The sequence below is a fragment of the Sceloporus undulatus genome, chromosome 7 (genome assembly GCF_019175285.1).
Source record: "Sceloporus undulatus isolate JIND9_A2432 ecotype Alabama chromosome 7, SceUnd_v1.1, whole genome shotgun sequence".
Taxonomy (NCBI): Eukaryota; Metazoa; Chordata; class Lepidosauria; order Squamata; family Phrynosomatidae; genus Sceloporus; species Sceloporus undulatus.
Genome location: NC_056528.1, coordinates 8,456,629 through 8,482,811, shown reverse-complemented (window position 1 = coordinate 8,482,811; position 26,183 = coordinate 8,456,629). Strand labels below are relative to the sequence as shown.

Sequence of the window (26,183 nt, the reverse complement as noted above, 5' to 3'; positions counted from 1 at the left end):
CCTGCTTGCAAATGCTCCCTGTCAGTGGTTTGGCTCCCATTGCCATGCTCAGCATGCTTGCACATGCTTCTTCTCAGTGGTTAGGCTCCCTTTTCTATGCTTAGCCTGCTTGCAAATGCTCCCTGTCAGTGGTTTGGCTCCCATTGCCATGCTCAGCATGCTTGCACATGCTTCTTCTCAGTGGCTAGGCTCCCTTTTCTATGCTTAGCCTGCTTGCAAATGCTCTCTGTCAGTGGTTTTGGCTCCCTTTGCCATGCTCAGCCTGCTTGCACATGCTCCTTCTCAGTAGCTGGGCCCCCTTTCTATGCACAGCCTGCTTGCAAATGCTCCCTGTCAGTGGTTTGGTTCCCTTTTCCATGCTCGGCCACAAATGTCGTGATCAGTCTCCATGGCAAATGTCATGCTCGATCTCCATGGCTAAGAGTCTCTCTTGGCCATGCTCGGTCTTCAGAGTTTTGTTGGGCTCATTTTGCATTTTGCAATATTCCTGCAACGCTCCATTGCCAATGCTGAGTGGCATCTGCCATGCCTAGTTGCCATGCTCAGCCTCTGTGGCTGGGCTCCACATGCAGCGTTCAGTTGTAAATGCTGAGTCTCAGTTGCTGTGCGCCATCTCAGTAGTGGCAAGGGCTCCCTTTCCAATGCTCTGTTGACATGCTCCATCTCTGTAGCCAGGTCTTCGGTGTTTGTGTTCAGTTTGCAGTATTCTTGCAATACTCCATTGCAAATGCTGAGTGGCACATGCCATGCTCAGTTGCCATGCACAGCTTTCAGTTTTGCACATCCTGAGTCTCAGCTGGCATGCTCCCTTTGCACTACTCAGTTGATCTCAGGGGTGAATGCTCAGTTAGCAAGGCTGTGCTCACCTCGCGGTGCTCATTCATAAATGTTGAGTTTCGATGGCCATGCTCTGTTTGCAAGGTTTGTTGTTATGCTCCACTTCCGTTGCCAAGGCTTGGTTTGACTTGCCATGCTTATTCTCAGTGTCCAGTGCTCAGTTTGTAATGCTCAGTGGTCAGTTGCAAATGCTGGGTCTCAGTGTCAGATGCCCATTGTTGCTGACCTTTGTGGCAGATTCTGTAGGATGGAACGATGACAGTTAAAGTGGTGTCAAACTGTATTACTTTTCCAGTGTGGCCCAGGAGCCATACAAGAAAGTTTTGGTAAGCAATGGCAAAAGCCATGTTCAGCTATGGCTGCATCCACACTGCAGAAATAATCCAGTTTGACACCACTTTAACTGCCATGGCATCTTCAGATAGGTTCCAAGTAGGGTTGAAAAAAGAAATTAAAAATATTCCCCCCAAAATGTTTGAAAAGTATGGGTTTTTTGAATGTTGAGAAGAATCCTGGATTGATAAAGAATTTGCGTTTCAGGAGCTATTCTGATCAAAATTTGCACCTGCGCATAATGTGTGGAAAACAGTGTTTTGTGTGCAAGGAAACTGCACTTTCCACACAGAAAATAATATTTCTACACAGGAATGTTATTTTCCTGCGCGGAAAATGCCATTGTCTGTGCACAACAATCCATAACGAATTTTGCGCAGTGGAAGCCCCAAGTTGCGAATAGGCTTCGAAAATGGTGTGGTTTTTGAATCTCGCCAAAAACCAAACCCAAACCCTGATAGGTTCACTGTAAATTGGAAATGACTTAAAGGCCCACAACAACAACAACAACAACACCTTATACACATAGACTGAAGGTAATTTTGTACACAACAACTGTTAATAACTTTGTGCGCAGAACAAAGTTTGTGCACACTGAACCATCCGTAAGGCGTCACTGCCTTAGCCAGCCACGCGAACAACTTTGCTTTTGGGAGCATTTCAGATTTTGGAATTCCAGATAAAGGAGACTTGACCTGCATTGTTAGTTTAGGATCAGAGAAGTTACATATTGTTAGTTTTGGAGAAAAGACGTTTACTAGAACATGTCGAAATGCAATTCTTGGTGTTGCAGGAACCTATATTGCGTTATTTCCATGTTACTTTTTGCCTCCAGTACCAAGTTATCCATCAAAGAACAAGATCTACATTATAAACTGAGGCAGACCGGTGTTCTTCTCTAGCGTAAGCCCACTTTGCAGGGTCGTTGTGAGTGGAGGCGTTAGGAAACATCATGCAAGGATAGAGGGCAGGCCGGCTATTATCATGGAGTCTTAAAATAACCGGAGCCAGGGCTGATGATTATAGTGTGTTTGATTGCAAGGCGGAAGGTCTCTCTTGGGACCCAGTCCCTTGAAATGGAGATGAGATTAGAGAGCTCAGGGGGAGGACTGGGAAGGGGGGCAGCATTTTTAATTTCCATTTGATGTCTTTCCCCCATCTCTCCTCCGGCGGGGGGGGGCTCCTCTTCCTCCTTTCTGACCCCCCTTGTGGCAGACTAATTAACTTCCATCCAGGCTTCTTGATGGCTAATGATGAGCCAAGGAGCGTCTGGCAGGCTGGATGTCAAAAGATGGCTCCATGGAGGGTACCTTGCTCCACACCCGAAAAAGAGAGGCACGCTTTGAAGGGTACCCAGCTGCATCAGAACTCGTAGTACCCTGTCATGTTGTTGTTGTGCGCCTTCAAATTGTTTCCGACTTATGGCATGTTTTCTTGGCATGTTTCTTCAGGGGTGGTGTGCCCTTGCCATCCTCTCAGGCTGAGAGAGTTAGGACTTTTTCACACGGAGGAATGGATCACCATCCCGAAATAAGAAGAAAAGGAGGGGCAATCCACAAACGCCTGAAATTATGTACAGTGGATCCTTGTTATACGCTGGGGTTTGGTTCCAAGATCCCCCGTGTATAACAAAATCCGTGTATGCTCAAGTCCCATTAAGTATAATGACATAGCAAAATGGTGTCCCTAATAAAAAATGGAACATCGGTAAATTTATACATTTTTGGAACATTTTCAAACTGTGTATGCTTAAATCCGTGTATAAAAAATCCGTGTATAAGAAGGGCCGACTGTAGTAGCATATTGCAAGCACGGACAAACATCGCGCCCATCCGAATGAGAAAGCAGTGTGAATGTGAACAAATTCGTCACATGAGTAAGTACCCACCAGCTTCTTGATTTTGAACTAGTGCGTTTGCGCATGCGCAGGGAGGGCAGGACCCCATGGCCGACAGTAACCCCATGGCCAAACTGGAGATGCATTTCATTCTAAGGCAAATGCGAATTGACTGCTAATTTGCAGTGGGAAAGGATTTATAAAGTCAATATTTTTCCGACTGCAGCTATTCCTGGGATGTCTCACGATTTGTGTTTGGATTGCCTTCTGTTTGCGTGAGACGTCATTTGAAAATCTTTTGCAAAGTTATATGAAAATACCTTGGATGACCCTGGATTAACCTTTGGTTAACTTTCCAATTTTCCCCATATGATAAAGTCCTAAGACTTACTTGCCCAGTGGGTTTTATGGCCCAGTAGGGATTTGAACCCTGGTCTCCAGAGATGTAGTCCAGGTTATTCATCCTTATAGGTAAGTGATTCCCAAACTCTCTTCCTCCAGATGTGTTGGACTTCAGATCCCAGAATCCTCAACCATCCTGGCCAATGCTCTGGGATCCTGGGAGCTGAAGCCCAAAACACCTGGAAGGCCGGAGTTTGGGAATCACTGCTTTAGGACCAAGCTTCAAACTCCCAAAGCAAGGCAACATCGCCAGTGCGAAAGAAGTTGTGGTATAAGCTTAAGCATAAGTGTGCGAAATCTTACACTACAATTTCTTTTGCAGAATAAATGGATTTGAATTAAAAGATTTCCACCCGACTTTGTTACTAAGAGCTTAGAGGCATAGCTGTGTTTGTCTGGCATATCAGTACGCACAGGGATACTTTGAGGCTTTGAGAAGAACTGCGCCAAAGAAGTTGTCGCACAGGCTTAAGCGGAAGTCTGCCAAATCTTACGCTACCATTTCTTTTGCAAAACTAAGTCTCAAAAAGTGCGACAGGATCCTTACTAAGTTTGACAATGGAAAGAGGTTGGATGGGCATCTTTCAGGATGCTGTCGTCGTGTGTTCCTGCCTGGCATTGGGTTCGACTATTCTCTGGTTGGTTGCTCCTAAACTGCAGAAGGAAGAAGAAGGGATTTGCTCATTTAGATCCATGGGGTTGGTTGCCTTTTATTATCTTAAAATTTGCAGCTGTAGCAATGGCCTTCAGTTGGGTTTGATTGATGGCGGATGTCAGTAGCAGATTACTTGAAACATATTTAACCGGAGGCGCAGCTGACCTTCAAAATGATGGAGCATTGTTCCTCCCTTATTCTCCACGTATTCTTCTTTCGTATTGGAAATGAATGCTTTCCTGGTACAATCCATCCCCGCACCTGAAGCTTGATGTTCCTATATCTCTTCCCAGCATTCCTCACCACCAGCAATGCTAGGGGATGCTGGGAATTGAAGTTAGTTAGTCCATTTCTTAAGTTCGTTGCTCAGAGGACATTTACAGAAGGAGAGGGAAAAGGCTTGCACTTGTGTACCAACATCTGCTTGTAACAGAGTAATAATCACTAAAATTAATCTAATTATATATAACTACAGCTCCCACAGTCTCCCAGTTTGCTGGCTGGGGGATTATGGGAGTTGTAGTCCAATTTCTCCAGGTTAGGAAAAACTAGTCTAACCCGTAAAGGCTTAACCGCCGTTCAATTCCAATTTCGGTTGTTGTTATTGCGGCTGCTCCGGACTGCGTTTTCGTTCTGCAAAAATCCCAAAGGCGTTTGATCATATTTATTCACCCCATATTTATTTATTTATTTTCTTAACAGAAGATCTGTTTGGCCTCCTTTTCTTTCTTGCTCTTTTTAAAAAACAAAAATAATTAATAAGTTAAAAGAAGGAAGCAGTTGGAAGGCTCTGCTCCCTGCCTCCCGCCGCAAGCCAAAGCCACGACGAAAGGCTATTACAGAGATCCCCATTAGCCTACCCAAATGGCCTCTGTCTGCTTAAAGGCCCCAAAGCTGTAAATCTTCCGGAAATCGCACTCGGGCCTCTGGGTTGCAAAAGCTGGGCCTGGTGTCCTTTGCGGCTGACAACTTCCTTTTCACATGGGCAACCCCAGCTGCTGCATCATCTACTTAATGATGATTAAAACCAGAGAAATTTACACCAGTGCCCTGAATCCAAGCTGTCAGCCCCGTGTGTGTGTGTGTGTGTGTGTGTGTGTGTGTGTATAGCTGGATGGATAGATGGGTAAATCGATAAATCAATAGGTGAGTAGATCGATGGATAGATCGATCAATCCGTTAATATTTTTCTTTTCTTTATACAGTGAGCTCACGCCATACGTGGACTTCACTTCCGTGGCTTTCAGCATACGCTGAAGCCGTGGGAGAGTCTTGTGAATGGCGCGTGCACCTGTGGCGCACGTGCCACACAGTGCGGTGTGCATGTGCCCCATTGTTTTCAATGGGCGCGGACATACACGATTGTCCCCTTATGCGGGTGCGTGTGTGTGTCTGGAGTGGATCCCCTGCGTAAAGGAAGGGAGCACTGTGCTTTATTTTTCTTCAAACATAAGCATATCTTTCCAATAAGATACATTAGAATTTACTTAGCAACATAAAACAAACTGTGAAGTCAAAGGCTTTCATGGCCGGCATCCATAGCTTTTTGTGGGGTTTTGGGGCTCTGTGGCCATGTTCTATAAGAGTTTATTCCTGACGTTTCGCCAGCATCTGTGGCTGGCATCTTCAGAGAATGCTGACATGGAAGAGAGTTAGTTGTGTGTGTGTGTGTGTGTGTGTGTGTGTGTGTGTATAACCAAGTAAGCTGAGGACAAAGGGGACAGCTAAAAAAGTAGGACAGCAGAGGATTAATTGAGGTGGTCTTCTCCAGATTTGTATGAGTTTTACTGAAGGATAAGTTCTGTTTTTACTGATCCCCACGACTGTCTTGGAAGTCTAGGGTTGCTGTTATGTTTCCCAACCACTCTCTTTCCTCTCCTGCAACCCCCTTTTAAGGGGCTACCGAATTCCAATTAATTTGCTCCTAATGCCCTCCTCTCTTCCCTTCCTCCTGCAAATGGCTAATTTATATGCTAACTAGCCTGATGGAAATCGATGGCGCCTGCAGATCAATAGGGGATCCTATGGGCACCACCGTCACCGTGGACCCGCCAGCTAATGGGATCCTTCTGAAGCCGACGCCAGCAACGAAAACGAAGCAATTAGGGGACGATAAATGGGTCGGTTGGGGAGGGGGAACGCTTGGGTGGAGAAAGGTTGAGTGCTTCTTACCCCCATGGCAGGAGTTATCGCTCTACCTTTATTGCGGCAGTCTTCTTCCTTTCATCCTTTCCTCCATGTGTATGATCTACATACCCTAAAAGCACCAGATCCCATCTGATCTTAGAAGAACTAGTTCTGGTTAGTGTTTTCATAGGAGACCACCAATGAATACTAGGTGCTGTAGGTGGTATTCCAGAGGAAGGAACTGGCAAAACCACGTCTGAAGATGCCTTGCCTAAGAAAACCTTATGGGACATATGGGGTCACCATAAATCGACAGACCACTTGAAGAGACAGGCTCTTGGAGTGCTGAAGTTGTGTCCTTCTGCATGGCAGAGCGATGGACTTAGCTGGCCCTTGTGGCTCTTTTCAACTCTTAAGATTCTACAGTTCTATGCAATGGTCTTGAGCATCCTGTGAAAGGGATCTAGGAGTCCTAGCGGATCACACATTGAACATGAGTGCGGCAGCTAAAAAGGCCAATGTGATTCTAGGCTGCATCTAGATGGAGGGAAGTAATAGTACCACTCTATTCTGCATTGGTCAGGCCCAGTTCTGGGCACCGCAGTTCAAAAAGGATGTTGAGAAGCTGGAACATGTCTAGAGGAGGGTGACCAAGATGGTGACGGGTCTGGAAACCATGCCTTATGAAGAAAGAATTAGAGAGCTGGGTATGTTTAACCTGGAGAAGAGACAGTTTAGAGGTGATATGATAGCCCTGTTTAACCCAGTCCCCCCCCCCAAATAGTAATGTGTTGGCCCAGGTGGGATTCCAGGGGCTGGAAATGGCCTTCCACAAACTCCTGATTAAATCCCTCCCTTGCTCAGAGCCAAATGCTCCAAGTCATTGTAGATGCACATAGACCACACATGTTGCCAGCTTGGATTGGGCTGGATCACACCAGGTACCTACTGGGACAGTTCTGCTTACCTTTGCCTGCAGATGCTCCTTCCACCATTAATTTGGGTTTGTGGTCTCCCCCATCGTCTCCATCCTCACTGTCCAGGGGATGATCTTGGCCCCAGAAAGACGCCCGGCTCATGTCAGGTCTCTTAATGTCTCTCTGGGGAAGTAGTAGCACTAAGCCACTTGGCTGATGACCCTATAATATTTTTAAAAGAAAGATAGAGATGGAGGGAGGGAGGGAAGGAGGGGGCATGCTTCCAAAACTATTTGCATGAAATACTGCAGGCAAAAAGCCAAGGCCCCGATTGGCGGTTGCTAAGCGACCTCATAATCATCAGGAAATTGGGCTCTCTTCTTTATTTCCCCCCCCCTCCTCCTTTTCCCAACCCTGGACTATGTGTGCAGTTGATGTGCAGAAAGGGGAGGATGGGAGACAAAGAGCGTTTGCAGCCGGATTTGCTTATGGGCATGGCAATTTTCTCTTTCCCCGCTTCCTTTGCCGTGACATCTTCCAGAGCGCATGCTGTCGGGGCATCCCAGACTCAAAGCATGTCTCTCTAGGCCTGGCCTTGGATGACCAAGGGGTCCCCGAAACGGTCCCCCTTCTGAAAGTGAGTTTCTGATACCAATCTTTGGCAGAGGAGGCATCCTTTGGTGCACACCTGGATTGAAGGGCAAAGTGTGGAGCTGAGTACAGGACCCTTGACGGGATGGCATGGGTGCCAACCCTTTGAAGACGGTGCCAGCCTTTGGATGCGTACCAGGGTTCCTTGTTAAAATGTGGAGGTAGTGAAGGTAGGTGTAGAGGCACTATCCAGGTGGCTCTGGAGAGGAGAGCGTTGGTTTGGATACAGCTTGAGGAGACAACCAAAATGTGCAAACATTTATCCGGTGTACTGGCCACAGAAATGCCATCTTTCTGGGGCAGGTTGGGTTTCTTTCCTGAGCAAGGCAAGTTTCTAGACCTCAAGGTAACATGGGGTTGGGATTTTCAAGGTGGAAAAGCAAAGAGTTTTGGACCAGGGAGTCTAGCAGATGGATTGCTTGACTTCTGTACGACAGATAAGCCCTTCCTTCCTTCTTTCCTTCCTTCCTTCCTTCCTTCCTTCCTTCCTTCCTTCCCTTTCAAAAAGGATGGTTCCTTTTTTAAATATAAGAGTTAAAGTACAGTACTTGCATTGGCTGTGGATAAGTTGATCAAGGTTTTTAAAATCAATTTTGTGACCAAAATTTCTAGGCTTATACATGATTATATACAGTAGTTCATGTGAGGCACAATGAACCTGTGGGACTCGGCGCCACTAGGATAGCCATGGCTGCTTGCTGAGATGGGTATTAAAAAACTCCACACTGGAGATGGAGATCCTGCATTGAGCAGGGAGTTGGATTCGATGGCATTGCTTCTTCTACTTGGGGTGCAACCAAGATGGGATTTGCACACAAGACTGAATTTTGGGTTTTTTGGTCTCCTTGCAGCTGCCGCCAATCCTGCCCGTCCTACCATCTTGGACTCCCAGGCCTTCCCTTGGTGGCTTCTTTGGGACCCTGGATGGGCACCATGGAGAACGAGCAGCTTCAAGCCCCTCTGCCTCCCCACAGCACTGCCGGAGCAGCGCCGGCCACCAACAGTGCCACGTCCACGTCCAACACCACCGCCGGCGGGCGCCAGAGTGGGCCCCAGATCTCCGTCTACAGTGGGATCCCTGATCGACAAACTGTCCAGGTAAGCAGGAGAAGGCAGATGGAGAAGCTACCCCAGTTGGTATTGGAAAGATCTGTCTGCACTCTAAGAGTTATCTCAGTTTCATATCCCTTTGAATCTGCGGAATCCAGGGATTTGTAATTCAGGAGGTGGTGCACTGCATTCCCTGTTAGAGAGCTCTTATGTACCCGTTAAATGTGGATTTTTCAAAAATGTAATAATAATAGCAATAATAATAGTAACCAAATGCATCTGAGAAAGTAGACTTTAGTCTAGAAAAGCTGCCGCTGCCATTTTTTTCTTTCATTTAGTCTCAAAGGTGCTTCAAGATCTCTCTACATACTGATTCTACAGACTAACATAGCTATGTCTTTGGATAATAATAATAGTAATAATAATAATACAGTAGGCCCTTGGTATCCATTGGAGTTTGGTTCCAGGACCCAATCCATGGATGCTCAAGTCCCATTAAATGCAATGGTGTCCCTTATATAAAATAGCAAAATCACGGTTTGTTTTTGGGAATTTGTACATTTCAGAAAATATTTTCAAGCCCTGGATGCTTGAATCCATGGATAAAGAGTCCATGGATACAGAAGGCTAACTGTATTTGTTTCTTATCCACCCCACCCTATGGATCGAGGCTGGGAACAACAACAAATCAACAATTAGTAACATGAATTAAAAAACATTAATTTAAAAAAATGCAATTGTTTAAATGGACAAATGAGACACAGACATTTTTAAAACAATCCACGTTTAGGGGGTACATTAGAGCTCCCCTGAACAGCATGGTGCAGAAGTCTGAGACTGCAACTGCACTGCAGAACTCATGCAGTTTTGCAGTTTAGCAGCCATGGCTCCATCCTATGGAATCCTGGGATTTGTAGTTTGGAGTGGCACCAGAGCTCTCTGACAGAGAAGGCTAAATACTTCACCAAACTACAAACCTCAGGATTCCATTGCGTTGAACCATGGCAGTTGAAGCAGTGTCAGACTGCATTAATTCTGCAGTGCAGACGCAGCCTGAGAGTTGGATTTGGGCTCTGAGAGATTAGGGCTCTGAATCGCTCTGGCCACAAAAAGTGAATGATGGGGTTCGGAGCAGACTTTTCCCCAAAGTGCAAGGCTAGGCGCCTCATATGGGATGGCACATGGGAGATGTAGCACATGGGGCCTGTCTGCATAGAGAATGCAGGGATGTCTAGACTGGCACATTCCAGTCCGATTCTGGGATCTGTGGGGAAGTGATGCCCTCTTGTGGCTCTTGGAGAGCAACGTCTTGGTCAACCTGACATGTTGAAATGCCTCTCTCCATGGCTTATTTATACTGGCAATATAAAAGCTTGTTGGGGGATTCTGGGACCATTAGTCCAAACTTTTCTTTCCCAAGGTTTGGTTTTATGCACCATGACTGGCAGATTTGGGGAGATGGACTCCACAATTTTGCTTTCCAGTATGTAAAGCACAGTGGTTGGTTGTGAAAGATTCTGGGAGCTGTCATCCAAATTTGCTTTTCCCCCAAGATCAATTTTGAAGCACAGCAGACTTTGGGTGGAAGATTCTGGGAGCTGTAGTCCAAAAGTCACTTGTTTGACGCTCTGTGGCTGGGGACATCTTGGGGGCTGTAGTCTCGAATTTGCTTTCCCCTAGATCGAATTTGGGGACAATGGATGGGTGTCATCCACATATCTAAAATTATTGCTACTCTTCCTTAGTCATCGTTCCAAGTCATTGATGTTTTCTTCTAGCAGTATGGTGTCATCCACATATCTAAAATGGTTGATATTCTTCCCTAGTCATTGTTCAAAGTTAATGATGTTTTGTACTACAGTGGACCCTTGTTATATGCTGGGGTTTGGTTCCAAGATCTCCCGGGTATAACAAAATCAGTGTACGCTCAAGTCCCATTGAATATAATGACATAGCAAAATGGTGCCCCTTATAAAAAATGAAAAATCAAGGTAAATTTATACTTTTTTGGAACATTTTCAAACCGTGTATGCTTAAATCCGTGTATAAAAAATCCGTGTATAAGAAGGGCCGACTGTAGTAGTATGGTGTCATCCATATATCTAAGGGATTTCACACATGGGAGGGAAGTGCCCAAATCCCGAGAAAAAAACAGGAGTTAAATCTGGAAATATCCTGCAAAAGCGAGATTATTTTCAGAAGACGTCCCCGAACATCACCATTATCACATATATAACCCATTAATTAAAGTATGGGATTTGGCCGCTTTTGGCCACTTTTTATTTTTGGGAAAATCCCAAAAGTAAAAAGCCGTTTGTTTTGCCCACTTTATTCACGGGTTAAATGCGGGATAATGGCAATGTTGGGGGACGTCGTCTGAAAACAATCCCAGATTTAATTCCCGTTTATCCACGGGTTCTGTGCGCTTTGCCTCCCATGTGATAACTCCTAAGATGGTTGATATTCAACTTTCTTTAGTCATTGTTCCAAGCCAGTGATGTTTTTTGTTAGTAGTATGGTGTCATCTCTGTATCTAAGATTGTTGATATTCTTCCTTAGTCGTTGTTCCAAGCCGATGATGTTTTCTGCTTGTAGAATGGTGTCATCCACATATCTAAGATTGTTGATAGTCCTTCCTGTTGTCTTCATGCCTCCTTCTCCTGTATCCAAACCTGCTTTTTGCATGATATTTTCTGCGTACAACTTGGACAAATAAGGTGAAAGGATGCATCCTTGCCTGACCCTTTTGCCAATTGGGGACTATTCTATTTCTCCGTATTCTGTTGCTAACAGGAGCCTCTTGTCCTAAGGACAAATTTCTCATAAGGACTGTTGGATGTATTGGCATTCCCATGCCTTTCAGAGTGCAGTGGGGGGCGGATTTTGGGATCGGTAGTCCAAAGGTCCTTCTCCCAATGTCCGATTTGGAGCCCAAGGGGATTCTGGGCATTCCATTGGTTTCTCCCCCACTTTTGTCCCAGGACCTCCTTGCCCTCCCTGCCTTCCTTCTTTCACTCACCGAAGGCCAGAGGTCACTCCTTTGTCCTCCTCTCTCCTCCCACGCAGCCTTCTTAGAAGGAAGCAGAGAGGCGATCCTTGGGAAGCAAGGGACCCCAGAACTGGCTCGCTTGGAAGGACCTCTTCTCACCTTCATTTCCGAAAGGACTCTTGGTGCTTCGGATAACAGAACTTGGGGGTCAGGGCTGACTCTTTGCTCTCCCTCTGCCCCCTTCCCCACCAGCCTTTGCCCCCACCCATCAGGGCTGTCTGGGGTCCACTCTTGCTCTGCTTGCAAAGCCTTTGCAGAGTCCTGGGTCTCTGTCACTGTAAGTATCTCCTTTTCTTGCAGATGAGCTTTTGGTGTCTGTAAATAAGTTCATGTAGAGAATATGTGGGGAGGAGGGGGGTAGGATAGGGGGGAAAACTCATCTTGGTTTGGGGGCTGCCACTGTGCTGCTGCCACCACTTTCCCCTCCTTTTGAGGCTGGCACAATTTGCGGCATAATTGGCACTCTTTTCGCTCTGACCTCAGGATTCAAGGACCCGGGTTGATATCCTCTGATATCTGCATCTTATAGAATATTTGTGCATCTTGCAAAATTTTGCAAGGGCAAAGTTTTGTTGTGTGCACACAAGTATGAAGTGTGAGTTGCAATTCTTTGATACTGAACAATTGAGGATCCAAGTTGCTTGCATTGCTACCTCTCCATCCTCTGGTCTGTTTGACTGGACAGGGTTTGGGTTTGGGTTCTTTTTCTCCTGTCCGGAGAGGGATGGATGAAAAGTAAAGCTAGGAAAGTGACTTTTTGGACTGCAAACCCCAGAATCTCCCAAACCCCCCCCCAAAAAAGAGGAAATCCCCAACCCTCTGGAAAGAAAACTCTAGTGGGAAAACTCCAGTCTACAACCTGTAGACTTTGAATCCAAGAGAATGGCAGTGACTGAGATACTACATCATGGTTCATGTTGCATAACTTTGTGAATCCGTGACTGTGTTTCTGGCATGCGACAAAACACTGGAGTTTATCACACTGGGGCTAATTTTGGCATTAAAGAGAGATTAAAGCGCATTTAAAGCATCCTGCAAATGAAGCAGCAATGGCGAGTGATTGCGCGAGTGATTATCACACGCAATTGCAGAAATAAAGTGATATCAGAAACGCATAGTTGCTGAAACCCTGAAAGTAAAAAGATGCGTAATTACACGAAACGATCCATTTTGAATCGGTTCATTTGTCAATGTGAACCACAAGTGGGTTATTTTATTTTGCTGCAGGAAAATGAGATTGGGGCAAATGTAGTGGGAACCACGCTCCGCTCGGAGTGTGGTTCCCACTGCATTGGAGCCCACTACATTGGAACCCACTCGGTTTGCAAAGCAATTTATTTGTGAGTGGGAATGCGGCCTTGGGTTGCAAGCCATGCAAAAATACCATTACCCAAAGCATTCCTCCTCCTTCCTTTTTCTTTTTTGATCTCTCATTCCATCTTATTGTTGTTTTTCTGAACTGAAAGATGGGCTGCGGAGCCACGGTGATGGATGGGGTGCCCCAAAGCAGCTGGGAGCATCTTGCAAATGCTCCGCAAGGTCAAAGTTCCCAGGCCCTTTGCTGACCACAGTTAACCTTTGGCCTGACCCTTTTGCATTTTGGGGGGGAGAGATGCTCAGGGTACCATAGGGATGCTTGCACAGCATCTCTTTCCCTTCCTCCATCTCTCTTTTGGTTGACACCCAAAAGTCATCTATTCCAACCTCTTGCTTGTAAAGGACTCCACAGTTAAACCATTCCCATCCTTATATCTCTCTGCTTTCCTTCTGTTACTTCTCCTTGTTGAATCGCCTTTATCCAAAATGCTTGGGGCCAGAAGGATCCCCTCCAGGTTTTGGAATATTTGTATGTATAATAATAGTAATGATAGTAATAATAATATTTATTTCTCACCCGCCTCTCCCCATGGATTGTTGCGGGGAACAACAACAATTAATAAACAAATAACATTAGTTAAAACACATTGGTTAAAACACACATCACATCAAAAGGACAAATAAGTTGTCCTATTAAAAACAATGCACATCTAAAATTTCTAAACATGAAATTAATATATGCCTCGTATATACCTTGTGAACAGAGCCTCAAGGTAATTTTATGCACAATTCTTTTAGTAATTGAGAGCCAGCATGGCATAGTGGTTTGAGTGTTGGACTGTGACTCTGGGGATCAGGGTTCGAATCCCAGCTCAGTCATACTCTCTCAGCTTCAGGGGAAGGCCATGGTATATCAAGTTGACATGAAATGCATGGAATATACACTCACAAACACACACACATACATGCATAGGTATGTAGTTTTAATGTCATATTGGGCTTAATTGCAAGTAATTCTCATTACTCTTTGTGTTCCATAAGTGCTATTGCATTGCTCTGTTATTTGTCATTTTGGGGTGGCCATCCGTTTGGGAGCCAGGAAGGGCAGAAAAGCAATTCAATACTTTAAATCAATCAATAAAAGGCCACACCGGTGAACTACAAGCTGTCCAGCCCCATTGCCCTCCCCAAACTCACTGGCCAGCTGGCAGAAAGCTTAAGCCCAAAGGTAGCCATAGCCAAAACAGATTGTTGACTGTTTTCAGAAGGAAAAAAAAGGGCTGCGTAACTTGAGCCGAGGAAAGGCTGAGCATATTATGTGTGAAAGGAGCATGTAATCAGCCCTCAAAGCCTTTAGCCACATGGAGGAAGGGCCAGGGAAAGGGGGCTGGAGAGAAAAGAAAAAGGCAACTTATTGCCACTATTAGAGGTTGGGGGAGACGCTTGGATTTATCACAGAGGCACTCTATATATTAGGCATGCGAACAAAGGACTCCGCCTTCTTTATCCCTGGATGTTGATGCTAGCAGGCTTCTTAAGAAGAGACTGGAAAAGTTACTTATTGGTTAGATTGCAGCTCCCAGATCTGCCCAGCCTATTACTTTTAAAAGTAATATACAGCGGGTGCTCCGGGGGGGGGGGCAGCCATGGGGTGAATGTGGATCTCTAGTTGGGTGAATCTGGGTCTCTTCTAGGGCCAGCCATGGGATGAATCTGGTCGTCTCATGGGGAGGCCAGCAATGGGGTGAATGTGGCCCTCATGTGGAATCCACCATGGAATGAATGTGGCACTCATGTGGGGCCTGCAATGGGGTGAATCTAGCCATTCTGTGGGTCCAGCCATGGGGTGAATATGGACCTCTGATAGGGTGAACCTGGGTCTCTTCTAGGGCCAGCCTTGGGTGAATCTGACCATCTTATGGGGAAGCTCTGAGCCAGTGGTACATCCAGCCAGCTAAGGGGTGACTCTGACCCTCTTGTGGGTCCAGATGACCTCCTTCCCCATGAATCTTTTGTATGGCAATTGACTGACCTTTGTGCTTTCCTCCTTCCTTTCCCTTTGAAACCTTTCTTGTGAAGCTTGCAAAAAGAAGATGCAGCTGATATTCTCTGGTCTCACCTTCTGGCATTTGGCCCACTCCAAGGGCTTTCTTGGAATTGAACCCAGATACACACAATGTGATACATGTGTACCCATCAGCCACTGCTACCGCCTTCGCAGTCCACCTCTGCTGAAAGTTGACCTCTCCTCCTCCTCCTCCTCTGCAGGTGATCCAGCAGGCGCTGCACCGCCAGCCCAACACGGCCGCCCAGTACTTGCAGCAAATGTACGCAGCCCAACAGCAGCACCTGATGCTCCAGACAGCTGCCCTCCAACAGCAGCACCTTGGCAGCACCCAGCTCCAGAGCCTGGCCGCCGTCCAACAGGTATGTCTTTTGGGGAGATGGTAAGCAGGCTGGGGATCCAGAGCGTGGCGTGAACCAAGGTTGGAGAGAAACTTGATGGGGAGAGCTCTGCTTCTTCCAGAGTGTGCGGTCAGCCCTCCATATCTATGGATGTTTGAGTCTATGGCTTGAAAAATAAAATAAAATAATATAGAGCGCACCCTCCACATTTGCTGAAGTTAGGGGCACAGGACCCTTGTGAAAGTAGGAAAACTGCAAATTAAAAAAACAACAACTATTTTTATGCCCCTCTAAGAATTTCTTGTCATCCAGTGCAACCCTCTAGTCCACATCTGCTGCAAGTTGACTGTAGAGCTGTGCTGGAGGACCCACAAATGCCTAGCAAAGTCTTCTCTCTAGAAATCTCTGGATCCTCCAACACAATTCTCTGGTCCACATCTGCTGAAAGTTGACCATTACCAACAGATGTCTAGAGACGTCTTCTCTCCAGGAATCTTCTAGGTCCTCCAGTGTGACTCTGTGGTCAACCTCTGGTGGAGTTGCAATGGAGGACCTAGTGATTCCTAGAGAGAATCTCTAGGTCCTCCAGCATGACGCATTAATCAAACCCACGAATAATTGAATCCACAAAAGTCCAAGCAGCAAATGTGGAGAGCCAACTGTATATTCCAGAAATGCAAAGCTTAACTTTGCCATTTTATATAAGGGACACCATTTTACTATGCTATTATATTTAAGGGGACTTGAGCGTCCATGGATCCACTGGGGGTCCTGGAATCAAACTCGAATGGATACCAAGGGCCCACTGTATTATTATTATTATTATTATTATTATTATTATTATATTATGCCACAATTTGAGGCAGTGGGATTTCATTCCTGTATGTTCCCTCTTTCCCAGGCAAGTCTGGCAGCCAACAGACAAGGGGCTTCATCCAGCAGCAATGGACCCGCGCAGACCCCAAACCAGCAGACCACAGTAAGCCGCGAAAATCCCTTCCTCCCTTTTCCCATCGCTCCCTGTGGCATTGCACTAACCCCAGAACATGAGGTGGCTGGGTCAGGGTTTGCGAGGGAGGGGACAGAGTTTTTTGGGGTATAAAACTTGGTTGATTTTTTGGTTTAGACCAGGCTTTTCTTTTTCATTTGCTTGTTTGTTTGTTTTGCATTAATGTCTACAACCACACCATTAAATCAGAAAATTAAGTTGCAAAACGCAGCTCAGATGTTACAGCCACTGGCTTAAAAATAAGCATTTTGTTTTTTCTTTTCCTTTCTTTTCTAATAGTGCTCTTTTAAAGTCGGTTGTTTTGGTTGAACTTACGTTAATTGCAGGGTTTGTTTCCGAATGCCATTGTGTGCACTGTAAAATAAAGTTAGAATTCAAAGGTTTGCCGGGGGGGGGGGGGAATCAATATCCAAAGGGATCTTGTAACACCTTTGAGACTAATAACTGAAAGAAAGAAGTTTGCTGCCTACTTCCTTAGATGCATGTTTGGATGCATGTTTGGATGCATACTAGCCAGGAGTGGGGGATTCTGGGAATTATGGTCCAGGAAAGCAACTCTCCTAAATTCTGGTGGGGCTGGGAGGTGCGGCAGACCTCAAAATAGCTGACAGAGGCCATGGTCCTGTCCTTGGTGCCCCGATCAGGCTCACCTCTGTAGCCCACGATGCCAATCTCTCCCTTTGTCTCTCTCAGATGAACCTGGCTGCTTCCCCAGCAGCCGCCCAACTCATCAACCGGGCGCAGAGTGTGAATTCAGCCGCTGCAGCCACCTCAGGCATCGCCCAGCAAGCTGTCCTCTTGGGCAACACGAATAACCCCACTTTGACCGCCAGCCAGGCCCAGATGTACCTCCGGGCTCAGATGGTAAGTTCCTCAGAGGATGGCGTTGCCCTCCGGCTGGCCAAAGTGTCTAGATAAGCGGTTCTCGACCTGTGAGTCGCAAGCCCTTGGGGGGGTCGAATGACCCTTTTCCCAGGGGTTGCCTAAGACCCAGGATTGGCGCCATAATCTAGAATACTCTAGCGTGCTGGTTCTCGACCTTTGGGTTGCGGCATTAGGAAAGTTGAGAAGCACTGGTCTAGATAGTCCTTTGGTTTGGTCCATTGAGGAAGTTCTTATGTTGATATTATTGTTGTTGTTATTTTTATTGTTGTTATTATTATATTGATGGGTGGGTAAGCAAAGTACTGCCCAGGGGCCCATGTGTCACTCCCTAAGCTGGGTATTTTTTTGCAGAGTCTGTGTTTCTCGGTCCCCTTCCCTTTGCGTCGGTTTCTCTGCTGGGCCGGTGATGGGTGATGTATAAGGGGACCCTCTCCCCGTTTCCTGTGATTTCCAGGCTCAGCAGAGTAACCTTGTGCAAGTAGCTAGGAGCCTAGGCCGTCCTGTTCCTTTGTCCCCCCAGCTCATCTTCACGCCAACGGCCACCGTCGCCGCGGTGCAGCCCGAGGGCACCGGCACCACCCAGCCGTCCACCACAACCACTCAGGTAAGACACCAGGTGGGAGGCGTGGGGTGCATTTGGGTGGGTGGGCGAGAGGGTATGCATGTCTGAAGGTTCAAAAATGGCGTGGGGAGAAAATCACATGTGGCTAATGGGCTGGGTGATCCTTATCCATGGCTTAGCATCCTGTTATTGGGAGCAGCTGTATGGGCATCTTTCAAGAGTACTTTGGTTGAGTATTCCTGCATGGCCAGGGGGTTGGACTAGGTGACCCCTTGGGGTCTCTTCCAACTCTAAGGCCCGTTACAGACCGCCCAAAAGGGGCGGTCTCAGGCCACTGTCAGTTGCAGCGTGTAGGAGGCGCAGCAGCCAAACCGCGCGACTCCTCCGCGCTGCAAAAAAGGAGCGCGAAAATCGCGCTCCTTCCGGAAACCCGGAAGAGACGTCGCAAGTGCCAAAGTGCGCACTCGCAACGTCTCTTCCGGGTTGGGATGTGTGGACGCAGAGCGTCCGCTATGTCAAGATGGCGGCGCCCATCTGTATAGGGCGCCGCTATCTTGACGTATCGGTTATGCGCGAGGCGCAAGGCGCGTCCAGAAGCACGCCCCTCACGCGTAATCGCGGCGCAAGGACGGCGCCTCTTAGGCCCGTCTGTAACGCGCCTAAGATGCCATGATGTGGTCCACTTTCACACTCTTATGCTTCTCACTGCCCTCTCTGTACAAAATTGTGGCTTGTAACGCAGCCCTGATCTGGCCCAGGAAAATAATATGCCCCCCGCAGCTCAACTGCAGATCATGCCTAGGGATGCCATCTGCCTATTTGAAAATTTAGCATGTGTGATTCCTACCTATGGCTTAGCTACCCCTGTTATTGGGGTATGGGCATCTTTCAAGAGTGCTTTATTTGTGTATTCCCGCATAGCCAAAGGGTTATTGATGGGTTTTCCCCATCAGTGAAAAGGGTTGCTCATTGTGAGATGACATTGTGGAGGGTTTTCAACAGAGGCTGGATCTGTCAGGAGTGCTTTAGTTGCGTATTCCTGCATGGCATTGGGGTTGAAATGGGTGACCCTTGAGATCCCTTCCAAGCTTCTATGTTGGCAGAATGGGGTTGGACTGGATGGCCCTTGTGGTCTCTTCCAACTCTATGATTCTATGATGTGATACAGTTCCACACTCTTATGCTTCTCGGCAAAATTGTGGGAGAGCAGAGTGCCCAGCTCCAATCAACACCAACACCTTTGCTTCCATCCTGCCTTGCAGGTACAAAACCCATCGCTCCGCACCCAACAAGCGGGGACCCAGGGGATGGGTCCCTCACCGGCTCAACAGCTCCCTACCTTGGCCATGAAACCTTCTCCAGGCATTGGCAACCACTCTTCTTCCTCACCGGCTTCTCAGGGCAAGAGTGCTGGTGCCACTCTCGGTTGCAAGGCGCCTGGGTCTGAGCACACATCGGAACACCTTAGGAAGGGAGAAGGGACTGGCAGTGGAGGCAGCAATGCTAGCAATGGAACCGTCGGACACTCGGAAGGTCGCGGGAATGTCCCAAACCGCACTGCTACACCTGTGACAACTCACCAGCTCATTGCTCCAGGTAAGAAAAGGCGTCTCACTTGTTCCCTCTGGACTGAGTCTGTCAGGTCCCAAGAAAACACTGCAAAGACAACTGTGTGCAAAGATGATAATTTAAATCTTCCGTGTCAGTGAATCCACTCGGGGTTTAAGTCCAAACTTTACAAGTTATCCAAGGTGCTGTGAGCCTATTTCAAGTGTAGGTTTCAACACCTTGGACTGGTTCTGGCCTGGAAGAAACACTGGCCACTTTTATCAATGGATAAAAGTTGTTGTTGTTGTTGTTGTTGTTGTTGTTGTTGTTGTTGTCGTTATTATTATTATTATTATTTCCTACCTGCCTCTCCCTATGGATTGATATGGGGGACATCAACAACTAACAAACAACATCAGTTAAAACACTCTGACTTTATTTTATTTTTAATTGATTTTACTATAATAAAATTATTATATCAGCTCATATTGCACATATTTCTCCAGTTATTATTTTTAAAGTATGATTTACAGAATAGAGGGGAAATATAGGTTACGGGAAGAACATTTTGAAGAAAGAACAATATGGAAATTGAAGAAGAAAATATATCAGTGTGATAATAGTTGTTATTACACTGATATATTTTCTTCTTCAACTTCCATATTATTCTTTCTTTTATACAAACGTTCTCCCCGTAACCTATATTTCCCCTCTATTACATAAATCATACTTTTCCCCTCCCCCTTGTTTGTTGTCAAACAAACCCATTCCAAAATCCAAACGATACTCATAAAACATATTGATTTTTAAATTGATTTGTGTTTTAACCAATGAAGTAAAGATTAATATGCTAAGGTTATTTAAATTACCAAAGAGTTTTAGCCTGCTTCAACTTAATTGCCATTTCAGTTGCTTGACCAATTTAATACGCAACCTGGCCCATATTATGTGCTGTCAGCCCTCCGTATCCACGGATTCTGCATCCACGGATTCAGCCATCCGTGGCTCGAAACATATATATAAATTCCAGAAAGCAAACCTTGGGTAACCTTGGGCACATCACACTCTCTCAGCCTTAGGGGAAGGCAATGGCAAACCTCCTCTGAACCAATCTTGGCAAAAAAAGCCCATGATAGGTCCACCTTAGGGTCGCCGTAAGTCAGAAATGACTTGAAGGCACGCAACAACAATGTTATATTGGACTGTTGTTACCTGTCTAGATCCTCGAAAGGGAAAGGCGGGATATAAATAAATATTTTATTTTTTTTATTATTATAACAACAGCAACAAATACAGAATGCATTTGAAGAAGCAAACTTAAGTCTACGAAAGCTCATGCTGCCAACTTCTTTCTTTAGGTACTACAAGATGTCTCTGCAAACAAATGCAGAGTAACCCGTGCTTTGTTCTTACACTCTTTTCCAACTGTGTTTTCTTCCCTTCCAGCATACTCTTCGCTCCAGACTCACCAACTGGTGCAACACCAGCAGCAAAAGACCATTCAGCACCAGTTTGTCATCCAGCCCCAGATCCAGCCCCGTCCCACACAACCGCAGACCCTAACCTCTCCGAGCCTCAGCGCATCTTCCGCCCCACAAGCGGCCGGGCACTTGGCAAACCCAGGAGTAACACCCGGCCAACTCCCACCTTGCCAAGGTCCCCATCAACACAAGTCCAGCAATGCCAACACGTCTTGCCAACATGCCACGCACCCCTCCGGACCATTGGCGCCAGGGATGCAGAGGCCAGAAGGTGGCCCACTTAACCGTCCCGGTGGATGTCCGAACCACACTGCCCAGCGCAAATTCCAGCATGCCTCGGCTGTCATCCTCCAGCTCCAGCCTTCTGGAGGGACGGTGAGTTTGGTTGTATCCCGTTTTAAACATTATTATTATGGTTAATTGTTGCTGTTACATGTTGACTCTGCTGTGTCCAGAATTCCGAAATACTCCAAAATCTTGGGTGACTGAGATAGCGACATGTTTGCAGTTTGGAGGCATGTAGGAACAATATTTTAGTTTTGCTGCTGGAAACTAAACCTCAGAAGAGGATTTTCAGCTTTCAAGAATGGCAGAAGGAAAAGCCACCTTCTTATGAATCCTGAGCAACCACCAGAGAGTTGTTTGCACATAATAATAATAGTAATAGTAATAATAATAATACATTATTTTTATCCTACCCCTTTAAGCAATGCAATCAGGGCAGCTGACAACATTAAAATATGCAGTCCATATCCCCCCTTAAAATACAATTAAATGATTTACAATATAAAACATAACTTAAAATAATAAACAATATGTAACAGTGACTGCAGCAAAAAATCAGGGTCCAACAGTGAGGTTTTCTTTTTGGTCAAGGGCCATCCAATCCAACCACATGCTGCCATGGAGGAAAACACCATCAAGATGCTCCCTGAGACAGATAGCCATCCAGTCTCTGTTTAAAAACCTCCAGCGAAGGAAGCTCCACCACTTTCTGAGGCAGCAATGTATTCCACTCTGAGGTTGTTCCTAATGTTGAGGTGGAATCTCTTTTCCTGTAGTTTGCATCCATTGCTCCATGTCCTAGACTCTGGAGCTGCAAAAAACAAATGTGCTCCATCCTCAGTATGACATCCCTTCAAATATTTAAACAGGGCTCTCGTGCCACCCCTTAACCTTCTCCAGGCCAAACATCCCCAGCTCACTAAGTCTTTCCTCATAGGGCTTGGTGGTCTCCAGACCCTCCGCCATTTTGGTGGCCCTCCTCTGGACATGCTCCAGCCCTGCAAAGGGCTGTTGGTACTTGGATGGGAGATGGCCAGTACATCCCAGGTGCCATTGGCTCTATTTCTGAGGAAGGGACTGGTAAAACCTCTGAAGGTTGGAGGTTTTGGAACAGAGGCTGGATGACCATCCGTTGGAGGTGCTTGGATTGTGTCTTCCTACATGGCCGAAAGGGCTTGGATGGTACTTGGGGGGTTTCTTCCAACCTTGTCTAAGAAAACCCCCATTGTCTGGGGTAACTTGCCTGTAACTTTTGTTCTCTGCTTTTCCCCCAGGACAATTCCAGGAAAGATGCCTGTCCCACCGAGAAGCCACCGACGGAGCCACGGGTCCCACCGCAATCCACTTTGACACCTCCGTCCGCCGTCCCTGAATCTCAGGCCCCTGAATGCACCGGTTCTTCCCCACACGGTAAGGAGAGTCTTTATAAAACCTGTATAGCCACCGCTCACAAAAAACCCACACAATCCAAATGCACAAAATGCAATGCAGATGTCGTTCCCCATGTTGAGTTGCTCTTTCGTTTTGGAAGCAAGGGCAAGGACAAAGTCTCCCCTCGAAACCGACAAACGGGAGCAAAGTTCCTCTCTTGGTGTAATGCAGGGGTCCCAAGTCCCAGCATTCCTCCCCGCCCTTGACTTGGGGATGCTGGGGGTTGTAGTCCACCAGAGGGAAATAAAACAGGGCGAAAAGAAAACAACCTCTAAACAGATAATTTTAAAAGGGGGAATAGAAAAGTGAATAATATGACCAACGACTTATGGTGACTCCATTAATTTTATAGGATGAAATATAACCTAGGGAATCTGGATTTCGTTGGTGGTCTCCCATCCAAGTGCTAACCAGTGCTGAGCTTGCTTAGCTTCCAAGATCAGGCCTTGAGGGTATTTTGGCCTACTTTCAGAAATAGAGGATGCAAAACGACTGCAGCCTGGAGGCACAGTGTAGTATCATGACTGTTATAGCCAAGCAGAAGACAAATATTATAGATATTATCAAGTGCAAATAGACAAATGGCAAGTATAAACTGTATCAAGGGAGTGTCAATGCAACCAGGATGTAATATACAACAATAACAACCAGTAGGCAATACAGTGAGACTGTAACACTTGTGAGGATACAGCGGTTTCAATACTAATCATAAATATCCAAATCTATCCAAACATCCATGTAAATAAGACAAACTAGCGTAACAGACTCCAAAAACTGCGTAACCACGAAGAGCTGGATTTTTATTTTTATTTGGTCCGACTATATAATACTATAAGTTGTAATATTTAACATATTGTAACCCTGTGACAACTTTTGGATTGAGCCTCCCTTATCCAAAATGCTTGGGTCCAGAAGTGTTTTCCAGATTTTGGAATACTCGTGTTTACAATAAGGAGATACCCCAGTCTAAAATGCAAAATTAATTTATGTTTTGCATACACGTTTTGAACTTTATACGCAACACGATCCTTTTCCGCATGGCCCAAAGTTTGTGCACGTTGAAGCATCCGAACGCAAAGGTGTCGCGATGTCATAGGGGAAAAAACGTTTTGGATTTTGGGGCATTTTGGATTTCTGGATAAGGGAGTCTCAAGATATATCTTTTTGGAAATCCTTCTCGCAGGGAACAAAATCTGGAGAGGTTGCACACATATGCGTTTTGTGTGCATCCATCCTGGCAAGGACTTCCGCATGTGGAGCAGCCAAAACGTCTGTCCTTCTATCCCAACCATTGACTCCTCTGGTTGCTTTTTTTGTCATTCCTTTTTCATTTTCGCCGACATTTTGCACCCAGAGGAGGCCTCCCACCACAACCCCAGAATAGCAATGTGGGTTTTAACATCTGTGTACCATGATTTAACTCCTGAGAAATCAAACTCAGAAGAGAATTTCAGTCTTAGTCCTCCGCCTCCTTTGCTGAAGCAAACCCAGGATGGTGCAAGTTTCTCAACTTGTTTGCAGCCAGGAAGAAGGTTAGTTCTTCTGTCCAAACTGAACTTTTTCCCAAAGTTTTCAAAATTAGCATTCGCTACCCAGGACTTTCCAAAAGGGCTGCACATTGTGGCACAGTGGTTTGAGCATTGGTTTACAACTTTGGAGTCCAGGGTTCGATTCCTAGCTCAAGCAATGAAACCCACTGGGTGATCTTGGGATGGTCACACTCTCTCAGCCTGGGGGAAGACAGTGGCAAACCTCTTCTGAAGAAATCTTGCCAAGAAAACTACCTGGAGGCACACAACAATAACAATAACGCATCCCATTAAAACACAACTTTTAAAACATGAACAATTAAAGCATTTAGGGCCAATCTGCACTGCAGAAATAATGCCGTTTGGCATCGCTTTAACTGTGATGGCTCCATGCTATGGGAGTCTGTAATTTTGTGAGACATTTTGCCTTCTCTGCCTCAGACAGTAACAGCGCCACAACAAACTACAAATCCCAGGATTCCACAGCATGGAGTCCCAGCCGTTAAAGTGGTGTCAAACTGCATTTGTTTCTGCAGTGCAGATGCAGCCTTAAGATACAATTTTCATGCTAAAACACATATTATATGCTTTTTTTTAAAGCAGCACACTTAGGTACCAATGTGCGTTTGTTTGAGTGTCAGGTTGCTGTCCCGTTTTGTGCAGGTTTGCTGTTTGACCCAAGCGATGCTCAATGATGCGCATCTCCACACATAAAAGCTTTATGTGACACAACCCTGAGGTTCGGCTTTGATCAGATAGTCTCAAGCCAACAGCTTTTTGGGAGATGTACCAAGAGTACATCTGCATTCAGAACTGTACTTCTGTATGCAGAAGGTTTTTGCATTACACTGCATGCCAGGTTTTCTGATGGTCCTTGTTGCATTTCCAACTTATGGTGACTCTAAGGCAAACCGATTGTGGGTTTTCTCTTGGCAAGCTTTGTTCAGAGGAGGTTTGCCATGGCCTGGCCTGTGTTTATCCAACAATGTTGTGTTGCAAGGGAGCCTCTGTTCCCTCCTGCTGGGTTCCAAGCGAAAAGGACAAGCCTTTGCTTTCTTTCCTTGGCCCTTCCGCCAGATTTTTTGACCTGCTTGCAAATTCCCTTTCAATCAAGTTAAACGGAGCAAACCTTCTGCCCTCTTCCTACGCAACTCTTTGGGGACGGGGAGCCTTGCATCTGCATTGGGGATGCGGTTGGTGTGTGGGGGTGTTGGGTGTGAAGATGTCAGCTACATAATCTCCTGGCCAGGAGAGTGCACAATGCTCCTCTCTGGCTTGTTGCCGTCCCCTTCTCTCCCTCTGCCCCCTTGGAAATGAGAGGAAGGGGCTTCTCATTGGGGAAGGAGGAGATTTTGCTAAGGCGGGGGACCACTGGGTCACACAGGCACACACCTGCTTCTTCTCTGCACACCCCTTGCAAGGCTTTGCACAGCTGCCAGCCTCTCATGCACACTTCCCCCCCTTTTGCGCCTCTAGCCCCCTTCGAAACTCCTCTCCGCACCCCTTTTGTTTGACTTTCTTCTTTTGCCGAGAAAACAATGTGAGGCATTGAATGTGTGTATATATGTGTGTGTGAGATAGAAAGGCAGGAGGAGGCTGGGAAAAGAGCCACAATCCTGCATATATATATATATATATATATATATAGAGAGAGAGAGAGAGAGAGAGAGAGAGAAGAGTGTTTCTGCCAAGTGGGCAGTTGTGGCCAGACAGCCCTTACGAACCCAAAGTTCACCTCAAATTGTTCAACTTTGGTTTAAGGCCTGGTTAAAATGGCATGGCCAGGAGAGAAAGCTTTTCTCTCCATTTTTCTCTCTCCATTTTTCTCTTCCTCCAGTTGGGAAAAAATTGTTGATTAAAATCACAAAAGAG

General features: G+C 46.2%; 1 protein-coding gene across 4 annotated transcripts in view; it reads left to right on the top strand.

Annotated features, from left to right (window-relative positions):
• The window catches only part of PHC2 (polyhomeotic homolog 2), a 94,043-nt gene that overhangs the window by 49,822 nt on the left and 18,038 nt on the right, over positions 1-26,183 (top strand). For 3 of the 4 annotated variants that reach the window (XM_042478252.1, XM_042478253.1, XM_042478250.1), the window contains 8 exons: positions 8,611-8,857; positions 15,444-15,602; positions 16,483-16,560; positions 17,284-17,454; positions 17,930-18,079; positions 19,300-19,633; positions 21,032-21,441; positions 22,626-22,761. In XM_042478252.1, the coding sequence (XP_042334186.1) occupies positions 8,684-8,857; positions 15,444-15,602; positions 16,483-16,560; positions 17,284-17,454; positions 17,930-18,079; positions 19,300-19,633; positions 21,032-21,441; positions 22,626-22,761 (1,612 nt within the window). In that variant the 5' untranslated portion in view covers positions 8,611-8,683. The remainder of the gene's footprint in view (positions 1-8,610; positions 8,858-15,443; positions 15,603-16,482; positions 16,561-17,283; positions 17,455-17,929; positions 18,080-19,299; positions 19,634-21,031; positions 21,442-22,625; positions 22,762-26,183) is intronic. The other variant, XM_042478251.1, reaches the window with a different exon arrangement.